A 1,726-nucleotide genomic window follows, 5' to 3' on the forward strand; every position below is an offset into this window, starting at 1 on the left:
GGGGCTGCTGGGGTGGAGGTGGCAGGAATTGGGCTCTGCAGAGCCCTGGGAGGTGCAGGGACACAGGCCTTTGGACTCAAAAACATACAAAGAGCCCTAGGAAAGGTGGCAGAGCCAGCGGTGATGGGGAAAGGCCACCTGGGCTGGAGGCAGATAAAACTCACAAGTGCCCCGGTCCTGAGGAGGAATGTGGAAAATGGAGTTTAATAGCACATCTCTACTCCCGACCTCAGGAGGTTGAGCCATGAGCCAGGACTACAAGTGCCACAAGCCTTAGTGTAAGATCTGGTAAAAAAAGAGTGATTGTATTACATTTCTGTCTTTTGATTTCTGACTCCTCCCATATGTATGTGCTAGAGTGGTGTGCACCCCCCCGTTTGCTGCTGAAGAGAACATTGGTCATTCTGGTCGAAATGTACCCTTTCCCCAAGTGCTCCTGAGTCCTGCTCGTGTTCCCTGTGGTTGGTGATAAGGAGGACAGTGAGGCAGAGCCCACGTGAAACATGCAGGAGCTTCCCTGGGAATTGGGTACGCAACAGAGTCCCCCTTGGGGGTGACCCAAAACGTGTGTTGGAGACCGGTCGCTCAGCCTGCAGTGTCTGTCATTTATGGAGGGGATGATGGGCTCGGGACTGGTCCTTGCTGTCGGGGTGGATTTCAGACGACCTGGTATGAAGCCTAATCCCCAAACGTGCCCTGCTTTTGTCTTTAAAGAGGGAATTACAGCTTTATGGTGACTTTGCACTAGGTGTCTGCAGGGTGTAACATTCCCATCCCTTGGGAACAGAGCTCCATGGCAGGGAGTCCTCCTGCTGTACCTTGGGGAACGTGCCTTACAGATACATCAGGTCCAACCATTTTTCTTCCTAAGAATGAGCTATGGTTAACCGTCCCCTAAGAAACCCATCGAAAACCCATGACTTGATAAGGGACAACCTGGAACTCCTGGTCACCTTAGAAGATGCCAGAGCCTGACTAGTGGCAGAAGTAGTAAAAGGACCAAGTGCCTCTGGGTGTTGGAGGAGAAGCTGGGTGCTGCGGTGGGACCGGAGCGGTGGCAGGAGGAGATGGGCTCATTCATCCCCGCCAGGTGCTCCCGACCCTGTCCCCGTGGAGTGAGCTCACCCTTCCTTTGCACAGCCCCTCCTCTGTAAATGGCAGTTGCTTCCTCCATTCTTCTGTTTGGTTCAAGGAGAATTTTCTAGATGCTTTGAACTGTTTTAAAGTCCTCATCTTTCTTTTTCAGCATCTTTACAGCAGAATAAACTTTACACTGTACCAACTGAGATGCAGTTTCTGGCAAGTACTGAGGAGTAAGTTAACTATAAAGTTTGTATTAGAGAGTTGAGAGAGAGAATTATCCCCCTGAGCTAGACCAAGTTTTAAGAATTTGAAATTCAATCATTGAAATGTTTTGATTATACCAAACATCCCAATCACTAGCAGCCTGATGATAGAAACCCTCCTCTGTGTGTCCAGCATCCCTCTGTATGTCCAAATCATTGCAGAGATTTTCCAGCCACACTGAAATGGTAGCCAGAGGTGTCTCCTGCTGGAAAATTGTGCCTTGGTTTCTGAGGAACATCAAACGTGTGAAGCTGGTGATGTAAAACCCACCAGGACTTACACACTGGTGATGGTCCTGCTTTGATAACAACAATGGGAAGGAAGCATCTTTTCAGGAACAGATGTTTCTTTCCTCTTGGTGCTGTCAAATATATATATA

The 1,726-nt window shown here is 49.1% G+C and overlaps 1 protein-coding gene across 1 annotated transcript in view; it reads left to right on the forward strand.

Moving 5' to 3' along the window:
* LOC104163991 (solute carrier family 13 member 3-like) overlaps positions 1 to 1,317 on the forward strand; it is a gene marked incomplete at its 5' end in the record, with an annotated part of 5,893 nt that extends 4,576 nt beyond the window's left edge. The window contains one exon of the mRNA XM_009703169.1: positions 1,247 to 1,317. Within this exon, the coding sequence (XP_009701471.1) occupies positions 1,247 to 1,317 (71 nt within the window). The remainder of the gene's footprint in view (positions 1 to 1,246) is intronic.
* Positions 1,318 to 1,726: the final 409 nt, after the last annotated feature.

The sequence above is a fragment of the Cariama cristata genome, unplaced genomic scaffold, assembly GCF_000690535.1.
Source record: "Cariama cristata isolate BGI_N322 unplaced genomic scaffold, ASM69053v1 scaffold34916, whole genome shotgun sequence".
NCBI classification, from domain to species: Eukaryota; Metazoa; Chordata; class Aves; order Cariamiformes; family Cariamidae; genus Cariama; species Cariama cristata.